Source organism: Ambystoma mexicanum, chromosome 8 (assembly GCF_040938575.1).
Source record: "Ambystoma mexicanum isolate Mex_15411 chromosome 8, UKY_AmexF1_1, whole genome shotgun sequence".
Classification (NCBI taxonomy): domain Eukaryota; kingdom Metazoa; phylum Chordata; class Amphibia; order Caudata; family Ambystomatidae; genus Ambystoma; species Ambystoma mexicanum.
The window spans coordinates 947543714-947563155 of NC_090929.1; the positions used below are offsets into that span (position 1 = coordinate 947543714).

The 19442-nt window shown below is 47.0% G+C and overlaps 1 protein-coding gene across 7 annotated transcripts in view; it reads right to left on the bottom strand.

The window, feature by feature from the left end:
• The window catches only part of PHC2 (polyhomeotic homolog 2), a 1003431-nt gene that overhangs the window by 113415 nt on the left and 870574 nt on the right, over positions 1-19442 (bottom strand). For all 7 annotated transcript variants that reach the window (XM_069610853.1, XM_069610856.1, XM_069610854.1 and 4 more), the window contains one exon: positions 13707-13781. In XM_069610853.1, the coding sequence (XP_069466954.1) occupies positions 13707-13781 (75 nt within the window). The remainder of the gene's footprint in view (positions 1-13706; positions 13782-19442) is intronic.

Genomic DNA, 19442 nt, shown 5'->3' on the forward strand with positions numbered 1-19442 from the left:
ACACTGGGGCTTCCCTTTCGACTGGTGAGTCCATTCTGAAAATATCTGGGCTATTTTCTGGCTCATCCTCGTCTTCGTCCTCCCCGTAATAATCTGACACTGCGAGATCTTCTGGTGTCTCAAAATCCTGGCCCTCTATAAGGGAAGAGTCTCCTTGGCCTGTAGGGAAAAGGCAAGAATAGGGTAGGACCTCGAAGGGTTCTGAAGCCTTTACTGGTGTCTCGACCCGGGGCCTTTTATTTGAAGGGATAGGGTCCCTTGAACCTGAGGGAGAAGATTCCTGAGGGTTTAAAGCTAGTAGTTGGTCAGGGTGTCTTTCGAAGAAATTTGCTAAGGAGGACATCCTTGACATTACTCTGTCAATGTCCTCGCATGACCAGAGTTTTGAGCTTGGGGTGACCCTGCTGGAACTCTCTATGGACTGTCCCTGAGAAGACTTGGACGGGGAAGTTAGTTCTATTGTTGTGGGGGATTGCAAGGGTTGTTTCCTTTGTTGCTTACCCCCTTCCCCGTGGGTGGAAGTGTGTTTACCCTTTCCCTTATCTTTCGACGCCTGGCGTCGAGGATCGGAGGTGGAAACCCTGTGTTTCGAACTAGGCTTCGAAACTGGGCCCTCCTCACTCCCAAGTGATGTACCCTTTCCCTGGGGTGCAGGCTGGGGATGGAAGCCGTGTTCGTCTCCGGACGAGTGATCTTCTGTGATGTTAAGGGGCGAGGCACTATGTGCAAGTGTGGAGGCTTGCCTGACGTCGTGCGGCGACCTCGACCGGGACCGCCCAGAGGACGTCCTTTCGGACCGCTCCTTTTGTGCCTCTTTCCGAGGTTTCGACGACGTCGAATCTCGGGTGGGTTTTTTGTGTTTAGCGTGTGTATGTGTAACGCTCTTGTCGCCGGGGGACTTCCCCATAGTCGCCGGGACGGACGACCTTCCGAGGCCGGGGACGTGCGTTAGGCTGTCTTTCGACGCCTTGGTGCCCTCGCCGTCCGAAAGTCCGGCGTCGCTGCCGTCGCTGAAGGTACCCTCCGCCTCCATAGCTGCTAGCTTGGCGTGGTGGGCCCAACGCTTGGTGGAGCGGTCCTTAAGAGTTTTTGTCTTAAACCTGCTACAGGCCCTGCAACCCGCCTCGGGGTGGTCTCTGGGCAGGCAAAGGTTGCACGTAGCGTGCTTATCTACCCAAGGGTATTTTTTATTACACTTGGGGCAAAACTGAAAGGGCGTACCCTCCATACGCGCCTGTGGGCAGCGGGCAAGTGTGTGTAGGTAAGAAGGTGTTTCTAACCGAGTGTGGAAGTGTACCACCCCCCACTCTCCCTACTGTAGGGCGGAGGCCAGCGGCCCAGGCCCGAGCCGAGGCGGAAGCCTCAAGGCCCAATCCGTCGGGTTTCGACGTTGATCTCCACCCCGGTTCGGCGTCGAGATGCTGGTCGACGTAGGGGTGAGAAAATGGGGCAAATTAGAATTATTTGTAAGTGTAAATATGGCAAAGCCAGGGAACTCCGATGAAGTGCTTCCGACCAGAATGGCGGAAAAAAACAATCTGGGGATCCTAGACGCGTGAGGGATCATGGGTACAGTGGACGTCACACTAGGGATAGTATTACTGGCACGCCCTGTGTCGACGCCCTTTTTCGATTTTCGAAAAACAAACTGTAATACTCCGCAGCTTCCACTAGATGTCGGCCTATGCACAGCATGTGATCTAAGCAGATTCCACAAGCCTCAGAAATTAAGACATATTCTCACCATGTGCACTAAATTAAAGGAATGGTATTATAAAGGGTACGTAAATATAGTTGGTGATTTCCAAGTGATTGAATCAGATCAATTTTGGTCAGTTATTTATGAGGGGGAGATAAAGGTTTTTATTGAGGCAGCTCTTTTTTTTTTATAAAAGAGCCATCTGTTAGTGAATTATTTGAAAATGTTTTTATAATGTGCCTTCTCTTCTTTTTATGACTTGATTTTAATTGGAAGAAATTGATTGTATTGTGTTTGTATTTCCCTCCCTCTTTATGATAACGATTTAAGGATTGAAATGTAATTGTTTTTGGTGATTTGTCTGTAGTGTATATGGTTTTAATTAACCAAATTCCTCCCCATTCCCATTTAGTCCAATGGGACTCGAATGGGAAGTAGTTTTTTCCGGTGTCCAGTAATACGGAATTACCGGGACCTCTGGGGCTGTAATGCCCCGGTAAATCCATATTGCCGGGCGCCGAAAGAAAATATGACTCCAGAGGCAGCCGTGCCGTTTTTACCGGCACGGCTCCCGCCGGAATCATAATGAGACCCCTTGTGTCTTTCTTCAAGTGTAACTGATTGTATTCTAAAGGTATATCTAACCTGGTTTTATTGTTACTATCCTGAAGGTATAACCTTAGGTTTCACTCACCTGGGCTTGCTTCTGGCTCTTCTAAATAAGGTTTTACCTTGGTTTGCATACCATAGGTATTGAGTTGGCTTTTATGATTGTGTTTATATGATGTTATAGTACTTTATAGTACTTACTCACCCCAGGATTTACCTTGGTCTACTTGTTATTAAATAAACCCTTTTTTTACCAATACAAAGTGTTTCTTTGGACCATATGTATACAATTCTACAGCCCCCTCTCCCTCCTAAAATAAGCCTGGCTGCTCTGTCTAAGCTACCAAGTGTTTTCAGGTGATACAGCCTTTACTAAGAGTGGATTTAGGTACTGCCTCAGATGTATGGTTTTATGAAGCCCTTAGTTGGACTTCAGAAAAACAGTCCTAACAACAATCCTCGAGCAGGGCTGGAGACTGGTTGTTTCCACCCATCGAAGGGTCGAAGCACTGAAAAGGGCCTTCAGCTGCAGAGATAGTCTTCGGATCATCAGTGGGGTGCACTTCTTTGTGGGGGACCTGGCTCCAACAATAATCTGTTGAATAGCTGCAGGAGCAGAGCACTCAATTTATCCAATATTTGGGCTGGGGGCATGCTCAACTCCACCCTTGGTAAGGATCTGCACCATTCAAACTGGCAATGGCTATCCAATCATGGATAGCCACTGGTCACAACATCTGCCCAGCAACAGAAATGCAGGCACTAGGGATGTAGATTGGGACTAGATATGGCCAGGCCCTTCCTCTGGCCATACACAGAAACTGCCATTTACCACCCACAAAAAACACAGCTTTCCACAGGAAAGGGATTTCCCTATAAGGCATTTCCTGACTGTTAGAAGCGATTTTCTATACTCTGGCCTGGTGGACAGATGCACAGAAGGCCAACCTAGTATTGTGACGGGGACAACTGAAGGAGTTGTAGCCAAACCATTTTAAGGTAGCAAGGCGAGGGATTTGGGCTAAATTAAGAGGTGGTGAGCTTGTAAGGGGTCCATGTTAGGCAAGAATTGATGTGGTAACCCTGTGGGAGATAAACACTTGTCCTCTTGGTATTAGGTAACCCACCTTTTGGTAAAGACCTGTACTACACAAGTTGGCAGTGTGACTGAACAGCCAGGCTTATCTCAAGAGGGGTAAATGTGAGCTGTAGAGTAGTGGCAATGATCCACAAATACAAGTAGCCAAGTAACACTTAAACTCAAGGTTTTAGTTATAAATAGTTATTAATGTATCTAACATCAGTTTTTAAATAAGCATTCTAAAAGGGCAATATATGTAACAAATATACTTTCAAAATACTTTTCCAGAATCAGCACAAATCTAGTAGTTACTCTTTGGAGATGCTTTTTACACACTTACTACACCTGGAGGTGACTTCATTCACAAGGACAGTAATGGCATTTATATATCACTAGTACTTTGCAGATTCTGAGGTTTGTAGAACGGAAAGGTTAAAGAAAGGAAACGTTTCTCAGGGCATGTGAGTATACTTAAATCTTCCAATGATGTCTAGACAAAACCTTACCCAGCAATAATAGTTTAGAACCGAGTTATCACATCTGATAGACAGAAAATATGAAAGTCAATGGACTAGGATAGTCAGCTGGGAGCCAGGACAGCCAAAGTCAATTGGAGCACAGTCTATGGAGCGGAGGCACTTCTTAGTTAATAAAACTCTTGCACAAAGTTAGAGAGTTTTGGAGAAAATCACTGTAGGGTCACAAGCTGTTACACTTGTGGAGGGTAGAGCTGAAATCAACTCTAGCAAAAGAATAGCTACTGCCAGCGTCAACTGAGAAGAGCAAAGCTAAAGACCCTGAGGTAAGTACTGCAAGTCTGAACAGTACCTCCGGTTAGAAAAGTGGTCCAGCTGGCTTCTGTAGTGTTGCAGCAATGCAGATCCCGGGCTCCTGAGCTGCAGTCGTCGGTACAAGAGGGAGGATGGCTGGAGGACTCATGCAGCAGCAATTTGGAGGTTGGCAGCAGCTACAGGCTCTTTCCGGATCAGCAGCACTTTGCGGTTTCAGCGCGCGGTAAACAGTGCCACTGCAGACCTTGGATACTAGTTGGGCTTCCTTCACTCGAGTCCTGCACTCGGGTGAGGGGACTCGAGCTCTGGTTATCCTGCTTCTGGAGGGCCCAGGGGAGACTCCTGGAGCTTCTAGCCGGATCACAGACGTTGCACTTACTACGGATTTCTCGACCCCTACACTCTGTTCCTGCAGCAGCAAAGAAGTACAGCCAGTCGGGGAAGTTGGTCCAGTAGAGTTCGTCTCTGGGTTAGTTAGTCCCACTAACCCAAGGGAAAAAGTTGTCAGTTCCGGAGCTTCTCTTGTCGATCAGAAAAGGGCGTTTCAGCACAGCAGCAGGGCTTCACCGGGCAATTCAAAAGGTCCAGGAGAATGCAGCAAGCTTTCTTCACGGTTTCGTTTTGTGTTCTTCCCAGTGGTCGACTCTGCCTCTAGTCCCAAAACCCCCGCCTTTTAAGCAGGCTTCCCTCATTCGAGCACAGTCTAGGCTATCACTCAAACAGCAGGGTGGCTGTCCTAAAAGGACAGCCAGCCAATCAGGACTGGGTGCATTCAGGCATTCCTAGAGACAAAGGACAGTGGAGTTTCTGGAACCTTCCTGCCCTTCCAGACACACTGGAGCCAGAGGCAGATTTCAGTACTGAAGCCCGCCAAAGGCAAAATGAACAAAGGGCTCACAAACAGAAAATGATGAAAATGGTGAAAAAAGAAGACCGGGGCCATTTTGACAAAATGGTCTCTCATGGGTGCTATACTGCAGCTGAGGATTCAGCCTGCGGTAGAAAAGCACAATGCTAGGAAAATTAAACCACTGCCACCAGCCATTTAAAGTAGTGAGGGTAACAAACATTGTTACATGAGTAGGTAGGATAAGGGGCTACTAGGTAACCCCCCCCCCCCCCCCGCACTCTACAGAAGATGGTATGTGCTGGACCTTAGAGAAAACATAAGTTAAGTCCATTTCACTTTACTATTCTTGGGAACAGTAGTTCACACAAGAAAAAGGTTTTTAAACCTTATGAGAAATCTAAATGGATTTCTCTGTGACACTGCACTGAAGGTGCTGTGCCTCACCATATAAAAAGGTAGATGCTTATGGAGTTTGTCAGACTCCAAAAACAAAGGAAACACATAATCCAAATCAGGTCAAAATATGAATGAGAGTGAGAAAAAGGGCTCACTTACACCAGGGTTAAAATTAAAAAGTCCTAAAGTCCAGCAAAAGAGCTGGGGCTCTTTAAGGTTGAAGGGAATTAAAACAGAAATGAGAATTCTCCCCAACAGTCCACAATGAGCACACACAATGGAACATGCTTAGACAAACAGGTATAAACATACTGCTTTACTCATGGCCAAATAACACAGGGGGAAAAATGACTACCAAAACACAACACTAATAGATACATATACACAAACACTGGAGTAGGGCAAAGTACACTCAAACCCCCTGAAAAGGAAGGATTAGTATAAACACTACAGGTCCACAGAGATCTAATCCTAACTTCAGAAGTCCATCCCCAAAATGTATGCGGCCTAATGCACAAAAGTTCAGCAAAGTTTCATACAGTTTTGTGACGCTGGAAACCATGAAGTTAGGATCTCTGGGGTCCAGAGAACAGTTCCAAGTGTTGGGGGACAAGTTAATCAAACCAAGGTGTCCCCAACATTGAGTGATTGTGTGAACAAGCACTGGCAAAGCCAAACAAATACAAAAGTTTGTAAAAGTTATCAAAACTTTTAAGCGGGAGATAGGGGTGCAGGTTAAGTATCAGTACAACTCACCCCCCCCCATACTCCAATTCTTCACAGGACTTGGCAGGTCTGCTGAAGAGGGTCCAAGGTCGTTTTTCCCCACAGTCCGCCTCAGTCCTTCATCCCCAGTGGGTGCAGGTTCAAGCACTCCTCCGGTCGGTGACGAATGGGGGTGCAAGGTCTACCAGTTGAGAAATGCCAAAGAACTCAATGCAGGGCCCGCCTCAGGACTGGATGCAGGTAAGCAGTTCCAGATGACAGCCACCGATGCAAAGGGATTCACTTGCCACGGTCGGGCTTTGCCTGCTATCTCGGGTCCTCCTGCTGCTAGGACCACAACATTTTGCATAGGTAAGTCTTATGGCACAGGCGTAAGATCCCCCATGTTCTAGGCCCCAACTCGGAACGGCAACGTCTGCAGCACGGTAGCCCGAACTCAGAGCTGGTCAGCCAAACGGCAGTACAGGGGCACACCCGAAGGCTCTTCTTTGTAGGACTCCAAGCTGACGTCGAAAATGGATGTTCCCTCCACTCCAAGGGTTGCAGCTCCTTCTCAGGACTGCTGGATATCTTCCACAGGACAGGACTCGACCAGGACAGCAGCAGAGGTTGGTTAAATAGTCTAAAGCAGTAAGGCTAAAATGCAATGCACCAAAAATAGCTAAAAGTAACTGCTGCCACCAGCTTGTCCATTGAGCACACCTAGAGTAACCAAAAATCCTTGGAGTGTTAGTCTAGGGAAAAACAAAAAGCGTACCCTATTGTACTGCATTGCAAGATGCATTGTACAATGATACAAATTTACCAAAATGTACCAAAGTGATAACAAGTTATCAAAAGTTGTTACAAAGTAACTAGACTAAGCGAAACCATGTTTTCCCAGTACTGACAGCCTAAAGAACATGTCAGTTTCCCCAGAACAGATGAGCAAAAGATTAGCAAAAGCCAGTTCCATGAGGCTTAAGGTTTCACTGCACTGTTAAAAAGAATAGGTCAGAATCAAAAATAAAAAGCCCCATGACTGCAATACAAATATCCGGCATCTGCATTACGATTACTAATGTTTAATTTGATAAACTACTGTGACACACATGCGCAGAGTGTGATCTGCACTTTATTAAAATGCACTCTGAAGCATCTTGTTTGCATGCAGCATGATACAGAGCACCACAAACAACCACATTAAGAATTAATTACATGCAATTAGTGATGTAAAGTCACGTTCAGAGGTCCGGAAAAAGTGCCAGTGTCAACGGTTTTACACCTGCCGCACTATTTCCACACTTGTTTTTATGTTTTTACCAAATCTTACTCAGATGTGTGCTAGTGGGCGGTTAGATATGATGTGGCATTTATAACGTGTCTGTACACAAGTGTTTCTAGGCGCGACAAGAAAGGAGGGGGGAAAAAAGGGAGGACAAAATAACGGTCTTACTAGGCCTTGTGTTATTCAGATCAAGCAAGTGCGGGGAAGAGGGATTCAGATTCGTGGAAGCGAAAAGGAAGGTCTTGAGTTGCTCCCGGAACCGGAGGTGCTTTTGCTCAATTTTGAGAGACGCAGGGAGGCTGTTCCAGAGGGAGGCCCCAGCCGAGGAGATAGATCTGCCCCCAACTCTCTGCTTAGAGAAGCGTCTGACCCTCAAACAGTTGGAGGTGGATGAGAGGAGAGCTCGAGAAGGAAGATGTTTTGGAAGAGAAAGTTGGAGGTAGAGCAGACCCAGGTCCCAGAAAGCTTTGTGGGCAATGCAGAGGGTCTTGAAGTTGATCCTTGCAGCCACGAAGAGCCAGTGAAGAGATTTCAGAGCTGGAGAGATACGATCCCTGGGCTTGAGGCCAAGGACAAGTCTTGCAGTACTGTTCAGAATAAGTTATAAAGGTCAAAGAGTAAAAGGCAGGAAGATTTAGAAAGAGGCTGTTGCAATAGTCCAGCCTAGAGAGGGTCAGAGCTCTGGAAACAGTGAGCTTCTGGGGGAAGTGAGAAAAGGAATAATAACTATGAGGAGGTGCAGCTGATAGTTTTGACAGACGTCAGACATGGGAGGAGAGAAGGAGAGGGTGAGTCAAAGAGGACACCAAGGTTCTGAGCCCCACAGGAAGCAGCAGGAAGAGGGCCCAGAGTGGGCAGCTAGAGAGAGGAAAGGAGGGAGCAGATGTCTCAATGAGGAGGATCTGAGTCTTACTGGTATTAGGAAGTGATCATAGGCGGCACTCCATTCCTGAAATGGCCAGACAGTTTGGTATGAGAGAAAAAGCAGGGGTGGCTGAGAGGAGCCTGAGCGAGAACCAAGTGTCATCTGTATAACATTAGAAATTGGAGGAGAAAGTAGCAATGCAGTGGGCAAGAGGTGCCAGGTAGTGGTTGAAGAGCCAGGGAGAGAGGTTAGACCCCTGGGGAACACCACAAGTAGAGAGAGGGAGAGAAGAGAGTAAAGACACAGTTGGACGTGAGAGGGTTGGTCGGTGAGAAAGGAGGCCAACCAGGCCAGGGCCTGATCAGTAATACCAAGGTTGTGCCGGAGACGATTGAGCAGGATGGCATGGTTGTCCATGTCAAAAGCAGAGGATAGACCACGGAGAATGAGGACAGAAGGGAGATTCGAGTCAAGATTGGAGAGCAAGTCTTCCCGGGTGTTCAGGAGAGCAGTTTCTGTGCTTCTGGCAGCTTTGAAGCCAGACTGGTGGTCATGCAGCCAACCAACAGATTTAGTATGTAGATTAAGCTGGGGGATGGTCAGCTTTTCGAAGAGTTTGTCCAGGAAGGGAGTGATGGAGATCGGGTGATAGTTAGCCAGAGAGGAAGGATCGGCCAAGTGCTTTTTATTTTTTTTAGAAGTGGTGCACGAGAGAGTGCTTAAGGAGGCAGGGGAAAGTTCAAGTGGCAAAGGAGTGATTGCAGAATTTGGCCAAGGCTGAAGCAAGGGTGTCGATGTGGTCCTTGATAATTATGGATGAGCAGGGAAGAACCTGCTTTGATGAGAATTTCACAGATCTGACTTGTCTAGAAACATCGTCGGGAGCGAACAGGAGAAAGGAGGAGAGACGGCCTCAGACGAGCCAGGAGTGGTAGGAGGAGGAGGAAGAGGGAGAGGAAGAGAGGGTGGGGACAGGATGCCCCGAGTTTTAGTGGTAAAATGAGAGGACAAAGCCGTTCAGAGGGCCTGGGAGGGAACAGGAGAGGTAGAGACTGCAGCAGGATTGGCCAGCCCCTTGCAAATTTTGAAAAGTTTGTCCGAGTTGTTAGATGCCACAGAGGAGGGCTTGGATGTAGGCTCTTCTTAGAGAGGACATAGAGTCTGTACTGCCTTTGGAGCAGGCGTCAGGCCAGTTTGTCAGAGGGTGCGCCCAAATCCCTCCACTTCCTCTCCGCCGCCCTACACTTGTGTTTAAGGGCAGCAAGGTCGAAATCGTACCAACAGTTGCACTTGGATTTGGAATTCAAGCAGATCCTCATGACAGGGGCAAGGACATCCAGAGTGTTAGAGATAGAGGGATGAATGAAGGCTAGAGAGGGCTGTGTCGGGGTGTGAGTCAGCCAAAGTTGCAGGAGGAGGAGAGAAAGTAGCAGCAAAAGCCTCAACTGACAAACGCTTCATGGGTTGGATGATCGAGAAGGTAGGTGGCAGTGCTGGCGTCGGCTTGACATGCGGGGAAAAGAGGGAGAGGTGGAAAGAAAGGATAAAGCGATCACTCCAAGAGAGGAGTAGTGAGAGGGTTAGAGAAGGGGAGGTCTGAGGAGATAAAAACATCCAGGGTGTGCCCTGCAGAGTGAGTCGGGCCAGAGGGAACAATATAGAGAGAATTTCAGAGGTTGCCAAAGTCATAAGGACTGGTAGCATCCAGGTGGATGTTCAAGTCTCCGAGGAGGAGAAGTTGGTGTTAGGCAGAGTTTGTATGCAGTACCCTTTGGGACCACTACACACATCTGACTACAGGTGTAAGCAACCCAAACTTTGGTATAAGTCTGTACTACACCGTTTTGGTAGCGGCTTATCTCAAGAGGGGAATGTGAGCAGTAATGATGTGACACAAAGGTCTACAATCACAAGTGTTCAAACAAACTCTTGCACTCAAGGCTTCTTTGATAAATACTTATTAATGTATTTATCTGGCAGTTATAAAACATTGATAAGGAGGCCATTATATAACCCACACACATATACTTCAATAGCATTTCAGAATACTTTTCAAGAGGAGTACAAGGCAAAGGTTATAAGAACATGAAAGGTTACAATTATTCTTAGTGTAGATTTTTTGAGTTCACCAAAGAGTCAATTCAATTCAATAGGCTAGGCCAAAGCCAATGGGCTAAAGTCTTGGCTAGGACAAAGCGGTTTTGGTAGTTCAACGGAAAAGTCTGTGCACAAGTTCTTAGAAGTAGTTTGTAAAAAGAAGAATCATATGTTGGGTCACAAGCTGATTAGGCCTGCGAGTTGGCAAAAGTTTCAAGCACTTTCACTGCGAGAGGCGAGTACTCTCAGACTGATTTCACAGTACCTTACAATGAAGAAAAAGATGCAGCTGATGACTTCTGTTCCTGGCAGTTCCTGCAGATCTCACTGTTCCTGTGCCTCAGTCGTGGGGACAAGAGGGAGGACATCGAGGGACTCCTGGACTGGACTGGGACTGGCCAAAAAGTGGCAACTGGCAAACTTTGATTCCTATAGCTGTAAGTAAAGCACACAACACAAACTGGTGTCCCTCTCCCTGGTTATACGGTTTCCTACAGCACTCTCAGGAAAATACTACCAGCTCCGAGATTGGTATTCAGGTGGCTTGCTGTTGAGTTGATTGGTCCCACTAACTTAAAGTAGAAGTCGTCCTGGCAGGGCCTCTCTGTCGAGATGGAGTTGGCGATTCGGACCTGCAGCAGGACTTCACCGGGCAAACCAACGGTCCAGGAGTTGCAGCAGCCGTCCTCTTTCAGCTCGTCTTTGGTTTTCGTTCCAGTGGTTGACTCTGCCTTCCAAGCCAAGAGATTCGTCTTTTATTCAGCTCTCTCCCATTCATTCCAGCCTAGCTGCCACTCGCCCAGCAGGGTGGCTGTCCTTGCCAGACAGTCAGCCAGCCAATCACCACAGAGTGCATATGGGTCTCCTAGGAGACTAAGCACAGGGAGTTTCGGGCACCGCTCACACTTCCTGCCCACCCCAGACACTCGGGCGCCAGAGGCGGTCTTCACTCCTGAAGCCTGCCAAAGGCGATGGAACAAAGGGACCAAACTAGGTTTGGCGCACACTCTAGAAGGACCTTTCCAAAAAATAAAATGGAGAAAAAAGAAGACTGGGGCCTGTTTTTACAGAAGGGGCTTAGACGCCATCTTGAAAAACATGGCTCCCATGATTTAAAGTTACCGGAGCTACGAAAAGTTTGCGGTAGGGAAAAATCATGGTAGTTCGTTGTAAAACCACTGCCAACAGCCATTCTGAGAGGAAAGGGTAGCATTTAACTGCTACATGAGTATCTAGACACAGGGGATACTAAGTAACCCCGCCGCACTCTGTTGTAAGATAGGGTGTGCTGGGTCTAGGAATTTAAGAGACTAGTAAAGTCAATTTCACTTTACTTACTCTGTGAAACAGTAGTTTATCCCAGAGAAGGGATTTAAACCGTGGGAAAGTCTGAACAGGTTTCCCTGTGCCACAGCATTGAGGGTGCTGTGACACACAAATGAAAAGATGATGCCTATGGAGTTGTTTAAACTCCATAACCAAAGAAATAAACACAGAAAAGAAACAGAATAAAAAAGTTAAAAGTCCCAAAGTTTAGCAAAAGAGCTGGAGGGCTCTAAAGTGGGAGGAATTGGCACATTTATGAAAATTCTCCCTAACAGTTGGTAGGCAGAGGCAAGGAGCGAGTAGGAGAGGCCAGCCCACCCAGAGAGGAAGAGGGCGACCTGGCCAGGTGGCCTGTAGATAGCGCCCACAGTGAGAGAGAGGCCAGGAGAGATGGAGAGCCTGAAGACGAGGCATTCAAAGGAGTAGTAGTGCTGCATTGGAATGATGGAAGGAGGGATCCACTCTGGGAAAATCAAGGCTACACCCCCGCCGTGCCGGATGGTTCTGGATTCGGAGAGGATCTTGTAGCCATTGTGAAAGAGAGTGTCAGAACTCGTGACAGAGCTGACCGTGAACCAAGTCTTTGTGATACCGAGAACATCCAAATAAAGCTCTTCCAGGAGATGGCAAAGGAGTGTTTGACAGCTGAATGAGAGTTGAGAGTAGCGATGTGGAGCAGGTTGCTACATTTGAAGGACTTCTGGGGAGGGGTACAGGCCAGAGGTACACCCTGCAGAAGTGTCGGAGGTGCCCAAGGATGGGCAGAGGAGGAAGGAAGAGAAGGCAGGGTAGTGAGAGAGGCAGAAGAGTGCTAGAGGGGTGGCAGAGGAAGGAGGCGGCAGATAAGCCAGAGGGGTAAGAATGGATAGCAGGAAGGAAAGGAAGTTGATAAGGTGCAGAAATCGTCGAGGAGGAGATTGGGCTGAGGGCCCTGGACCAAGATGGTGCCATTTAAGTAGATATTAATGATGGTTTTAGAGGAGTGGAAGGGGGCAAGGAGGGCCGCCCACCGGGTGCCACCATTAATGGGAGAAAAGCAAAAAGGTCAGAGAACAGACCATATGGGGGTCCATAGGCCTGGAGAGGGAACGACAGAGTATGTCGGTAAGGATTTGTCTGGAGGAAGCACTGGTATAGGCATCAGTGATAGGGAGGCCTGGGTTGGAGACCAGGCTGTCCCTTTTGAACTTCTTCCTGCCATACTTTGTGAGAGGGATAGGCTAGTCAATAGAAAAGCAGCTAGAAAAGATAGGTGAGACAGAGCACCATAGGGGGTTGCGGGGAGGAAAGAGGGGGGTAGGCAGAGGGGAGCCCAGGCAGGGGAGGGGGTAGGAGGTTCATGTAGGGGGTGAGGACAAGAGGGAGGCACAAAAGGGAGGAGGGAACAACAAGGAACAGACCTACAAATCAGATGCAGCACAGAACCATCAGAAAGAAAATAGCACAACTGGGAACCTAGGCGCAGAGAATGCAGATGTAGTACAGAACCAGGCAAAGCACAAATCAAAACAGGGATCCTGGAAGTAAAGAAAGCAGATGCAATAAAGGACCCAAAGCAAAACACAGAGGTCAGCAGGGAACCTTGAAGTGAAGAATGCAGGCAATTGCAATGTGATACCACAAACTGTGGATAGCAACACAATATCAAGAACCATAGAGGACAAACAACAAGTCAATCAGGATGCCCTGGGGTATATTTATTGAATCACAAAGAGGTTGCAGTAGTAACCCTGTCTTACTCTTTACTTAATCTTGGAAAAGGAAGAGTAGGTCAGTGATACTAGCTGTACATTTGTGAACCCAGCAGCCTTTTTCCAGGGGTAACCGGGTTCATTGGCCCCATCCGTTTCTTTGGAAGCACACACAATCCAGGAGGATGCAGCATTCACAAGTCAAATTTGCAGAATGCACAGGGCACTTGTCATCTTAAATAGTAGACAAAATGAGCCGCATCTGTTTGACTTCGTTCACTCGGTTGAATCTCTTTCATGCTTCTTACCCCATCCATGGAGTCGCCACCATTTTTTTTGTGGCGTTTGTCCGCCCCACCAGAAGATTTCGATGTCCGGTGTGTCTGGTCAAGAAAGAAATAGGGCATCACTTAACCTGCACATAAAAGGTTTTTCAGCTCGCAAAAAATAAAATCCAGAAAACCCTTAATGACATTGTCAAAGATTTAGTCCCGTACATAACAATGAATCAGTTTGAAATTTCAGCAACATTTCTAAGGATCGACTAAGTTCACAGTATCAAACTCTACTTCCGGTCTGTACACATCAACACAACAGCCTTTTCCCCTCTCTCCCCACTAACATCACCCAACTCCCCTCTTTCATATCCGCCAGAGCGCCTATCAGGAGCAGGATATAAATGCCAATTAAATAACATAACAAATGGATAACATTACTAAGAAGCAGGCAGGGGTAAGCCTGCACCGAGAGTAGGTCTACACACAAATACAGCAGATATTTACCCCAAGTATGTCGCGGGTGGCCCAAGTGTGCCTTCTCTGATACGCAAGGCTGGAGCCTAGTGACAGAGCAGAGGGCAGCGAGAGGTCACGGATTGATAGTGGGAGAAGAAACCACAGAGGATCTAAGGGATACAGCTTGTGCATTTCAGGAGAAAAACGTTCAGAGTAGGCTATACAGTCACCGAAGGGCTGCGGGTCAGACATTAAGGGAAGCTGGATACGAATTCAGATGGGTTACTGAAAATGTGCATCTAGCTTTTCTTGAGCAAGTTTTCTACTTTATCTTTTTGCAGAGAAAGTAACAGGGCTAGTCAGGATTGGCTAATAATAAGAGAGGAACAGCCCTTTCAGAGATGGCATTGCAATGAGGCTTTAAGGCCTGTACTTTTTTTTCAGAATTCTACTGTCACAATTCTTCAGAGAGAGAAGGTTCTACAAGGGCTGTGAAGTTCTGTTTTCAAAGGTGACAAAGTCGACCAAAGCAAATGTGAGCAGACCCCACCATGATGATGTTGAGAATCCAGCAGTATTGGTTCATCCCTAATGGGCAAGGGGCCGCCAACCTACCAGTATCCTAGCCCATTATATAGGAGCCGAGCCAGCTAAGTGAATACACCGATTGCTACGCCCAGCCGCTTTCTGCCGCTGAAGGTGTGCTCCTGGGCTGGCTTAAACTGTCAAAGGGAAACAGTTTTGCTTTGACCGTTTTTTCCCCAGCACGCATGTCCAACAGACCACGCAAGGCTGGGCGGGTTTCGCTTCCCCAGCCTTGCATGGCATATTGGGGATGCAGGCTAGGGAATTGCACCGCTGAATGTGTGTGGGGGTGCTGTTGCGCTTCCATGCACCAATAATCTAGGCAGGGAAGTGGTAGTGCTCTGACTCATGCGGGCATGTGCAGGAACTAGGAAACACCCTTTGCTTCCTTGTTTCTGTGGCGTGGGAGCCAGAGGGCTTCCATGTTTCCTGGGAAGCTGGCACGTGGCGAGGAGCCGACTGGATCAAGGTTGCAATCAATGTGCGAGTGAATGCTGTGAAAATGTGAGCGTTGATGTTTACGGTTTACGTTTGTTGTGCCAGGCTGCTGAAGTGGGGGTGGGATGGGGGGGGGGGGGGGGAGTGGCAGGATTTGGTGGCAAAATCAAAACTGCTAAGTAAAGGGATGTGGCGTTATGGGGCAGCAAGAAGGATGGCTCTGTGAGTGCCTCCATGTAGTGGGGAAGACAGGCATGACCACCCCCCCTTAATTGGATACTGACGGCGATGTGATCCGCAAGTGGCGGGGCACTGCTGACACAAGTTTGAGCCCCAGCACTGCAGCAGGGACAGAGATATGATCAGCCCCGGGAGCGGCCAAGGAGGAGCTAAGATGGCTCCTGTGTCGCAGGCTTACAGCATAGAGGAACTGGCGGACCTCGGTAGAGCAGAAAGATTCCAGGAGTGAAGCAGGGACACGGCGGCAGCAGAAACGACGATTCTGATGATACATAGCCTTTGTTGCAGGGAAGAGCTTTGGATCGATTACACAAGCCCCCAGGAGGTGGCAGGCCAAGACCTGCTGGTGTGCGGCGGTGAGTCTGGATGCAAGGACAGAAACTAGCGTGAGGAAGGTTGGGGAAGCTGCCCTCCACAGTCCATGGCAGGGAAGTGGTGCATGTTGGTGTGGGCTGAAGGCACCTGAGCGGCAGTTGCACAGATCTCCACCGAGGGCCTAGATCATGCCCAATATCGCGGTCTGCGGGCCGATAGGGTACCTCCACTGGGAGGGCTGTTGAAAGCCAAATCATGGACTCAATGTATCATTGTGCCGATCTTTAAAGTGATCCACTGAATGCCTCCAATAATAGACCAATTGCCCTGACCGATGCCACTTCAAAAGGCATTTTCTATATTAATTTTAAACGATCGAGAATATCATTAAAAATCTGCCATTCTCTCACAATTCCAAGTAGGATTTCGCAAGAGGATGGGTACAGCACTCAAAGCCACTATACTGGATCATTTGTTAGTGACAGTCAAATGCAGCTAAAATGGGCCAACTATTATGACCTCTTTGGATAGGACTTTTGCGTTCGACTGTTATTGGATCAATTCTATGGCAAAATATGGCAAAACTTGGTAGACCTGCAAATTTGATTTTGCTGGTGTTTCTCTTGCATCATGATACAACATATAGAGTGCGCATTATTCAGGAAGGCTTGCTCACAGGTGCTATACAAACACACATAGTAGTCAAACAGGGATGTAACATGGTGTCTGCCTGGTTTAATCTTTATTTGTGTGATCTCAATGAGATATGGCAAGGTCAGGAGATCACCCCATAAGTTTGGGCAAATTGCGTATAAACGGAGGTCTTGATTTTCTTTGATAGAATGCTGAGTGGGCTACAAATTAAACGACAGCTCTTCACGCCTTAAATCATAATTTACAGACACATGCTGATGAATCGAAAATAGTTGTGTTTTCGGGTCGTAAAAAATAAAAAATAAAAACTATGACCTAGACCCTTGGTGTTGAACGTGTTGACTGCATTGACCGAGTATCACAACTACGATACTTAGGCTACAACTTGTCGAACACCTCTTCTCTGGTGATGTGGAGGGATTCTTTAAACACAAACTAAGGCCATTGCTGTCCCAGATGAAACGTCTCTTCAACAGGCTCTGTACATTTTCTGTGATGCTGGCTATTAAATACTATATCTCCAAGGTTGAACCAACATTGTTGTATGGTTTGATATGTGCCTTTTGGACATGGGTGATTTTTTTAATTGCATTCAAGGATGCCTTTGGAAGGAGGTCCTAGATTTTTTCCTGTTTTTTACCGAATGTGATCATTAGGCATGAGTTGGGGTTAAGTTCATTATCATCAAGATTCCTTTGCAGGTTACTGCTCAACTTCTCCAAATGTTTAGATCCACCTGGTAATTTCGTACATGAAGATCTAAATAGTCTGCTGAGGGACAACCCCGCCGACCCCCCCCCCAAAACTCAGTGGCCCAATTTCAGTCAAGAATACAATCACTGCTGGTCGACATAGGAGCCGATAAAGATGAATTAATCACACGACCTGAGAGTGTCAAAAAAGAAATTACACATATGATCGGTCTTTAACTATTAACTTCTTGGGCAGCTATAGCCTGCATCAGGAATACGCCTGCTTTTCATGCAAAAGACATCAGCGTTGTTCCTATTTGATACAATTCCCATGCAGTATAGCTCATGCTCTCTATATGAGATTCAAATTAATCATTTTAAAACAAAGGAAGTGACAAAATATTGGGCTTCAACGGTGAAGGGTGCACAGCATGCAATTTGTCGATTTTGCTCAAATGTTACTCAATATGAAACATTAAAACTAATCACCACATGTCCTCACTTTAGATTTGAAAGGCTTAAAACATTTGGTCTAGAGAATATTGGCAAAACAGAATTCTCAAGAAACTTTCTCTGATTGAGGTTCATGTGGGGTGAAAACCAGTCGCTGGTACTTGCTCTTACTCGCTTTTTAACATTCATGAACATGAAACTGGCAATCTGAGGTCGATGATTGGTAAATTCGCCAATTTGCATATGTCAACTTGGTGAATAATAACTCTCCCTCTACATGGCGAATGAAATGTGTGCAACCATGTAGTGATCACGATGCCTCATTTCAGGATTTCTTAAATGTTGATTAATGACTTAAAGCCATGTAAATTACCTTTTGTAATAATTATAATGTAAATATGTAAGATGTTCTTTTTATGTGGATATGAAATTTTATTCATTTGATGTCATAACATGTCCATTGTTTTGGAAACGTTTTTGTACAAATCAAATATAATTTTTAAAAAAAGAAAACAAAAAGCCAAAAATGTCATGCCTGGAGACACCAACGCACAGAGGCGTTATCTCCTCATCAGACCACATTGGGGCAAAGCTCATCATTGGAACCACTGACTCACATCCACAGAATAAACCCCGGCAACATGGACCAGATGCCCAAAGGGAGAAAACATGGCGACATCGCCTCGATGCTCCACTCAACAGATTAGCCCTGGTAGTCAGAGGAGATCGCAGCTATGGTCCACACAGAGGACAGCTCCCATAGGATGCACCCACAAACGGCCACTAAGTGACCTCCAGATGCTACTCTCTGAAATCAAAAATGAAATAAAAGGGCAGCACGGCAGACCTCTCAAAATATTGAGGCACTAGATAAACGGATGGACGAAGCTGAAAGGAGAGTAGTTGAGGTTGAAATAACGGTATGGAAGTATGCCTAGGGCGAGTGGATTCACCGGATGGGGGCCTTGGAAGAACACTGTAAAACCCTTGAAGATAAACAGGAAGATGCTGAAAAAAGCTCCAGGAGGAACAATGTTCGCATTAGAGGGATTCCGGCTGCGGTTCCAGATGGTGACCTCCCAGCCCGGTTAAAAGATCTCTTTCGCAATCTTCTTCAAACCTCGGATGACAGAGGTGATATTGGATCGTACTCCCTGCATCTGTTCCAGGGCCCATCCGAGCAGGATGTGGCACACGACGTGCTGACCAGGGTGCACTTCTTCACACTTTAGGCACAGATTACGAGAGTGACCAGAGATGCCTATTATGCATTTCCGGGGTATGAGAATCTTGCTATATAAAAACTTTGCATCGGCCACATTGCTGAAGCATCTGACACTGAGCACAATGACTGAAAGGCTAAGAGAAAATATAATTACTTATAGGTGAGCATTTCCAAGAGCATTACTTTTCACTGTCAATGGAAAGAAATCGGCCATCAAGTCTATGTTAGACGCATACAGGCTGCTGCACATGGGGGATCAAGAGGTGGCCTCCGTCATGTGTGGGCCTACGGCGGGCTTGCACGACCCGACAGCTCCCCCGCCCACATTGACTCGGGTGGGCAGAAGCAGGGGACCCAGGGGCCCAGCAATCAAAGATAGAAAAGGGAATGAGTGCCCAAAGTGACACTGAAGACTGCCTGGCGGTGACCTAGTGTTGTATCACTAGGAAGAGCCTGTATCACTGTAGGTCTGTTGAGGACAGCAAAGCCATCTACTTTGAGGGGCGGGTGATCATTTACCCCAAACTCTAACCTTTCTCAAGTCGTGGAAGCCAACCAACTTGTGACACTTCATGTTAGTTATGTTTGCTGAGTTTTTATGGTTTGAAACATGCAAGGGGAGGTGGGTGGGTGAGAAGGGCAAGTTGGGTGTTCTATGTTAAAAGCTCTGGCTGCTCCTTGGGCACAGGGTATGAAGTCCCACATTGG